This window comes from Nestor notabilis, unplaced genomic scaffold, assembly GCF_000696875.1.
Source record: "Nestor notabilis isolate BGI_N333 unplaced genomic scaffold, ASM69687v1 scaffold10066, whole genome shotgun sequence".
Classification (NCBI taxonomy): domain Eukaryota; kingdom Metazoa; phylum Chordata; class Aves; order Psittaciformes; family Psittacidae; genus Nestor; species Nestor notabilis.
The window spans coordinates 1-356 of NW_009932359.1; the positions used below are offsets into that span (position 1 = coordinate 1).

General features: G+C 66.3%; 1 protein-coding gene across 1 annotated transcript in view; it reads left to right on the top strand.

Moving 5' to 3' along the window:
* The first annotated feature begins 1 nt into the window (after position 1).
* GPR6 (G protein-coupled receptor 6) overlaps positions 2–356 on the top strand; it is a 905-nt gene continuing 550 nt past the window's right edge. The window contains exon 1 of the mRNA XM_010016346.1: positions 2–339. Within this exon, the coding sequence (XP_010014648.1) occupies positions 2–339 (338 nt within the window). The remainder of the gene's footprint in view (positions 340–356) is intronic.

Below are 356 nucleotides of genomic sequence, written 5' to 3' on the forward strand. Positions count from 1 at the left end.
GATGCTCTGTGTCTCCGGCACCGCCATCGCCTGCGAGAACGCCCTGGTGGTGGCCATCATCTGCTACTCGCCCGCCCTGCGCACCCCTATGTTCGTGCTGGTGGGCAGCCTGGCCACCGCCGACCTCCTGGCCGGGCTCGGCCTCATCCTCAACTTCGTTTTCCAGTACGTGATCCGCTCCGAGACGGTCAGCCTGCTGACGGTGGGCTTCCTCGTCGCCTCCTTCGCCGCCTCTGTGAGTAGCTTACTGGCCATCACGGTCGATCGCTACCTCTCCCTCTACAACGCCCTCACCTACTACTCGGAGAGGACGGTGCTCTGCATCCACACCACGCTGGCGGGGGCCCGGGGGGCGC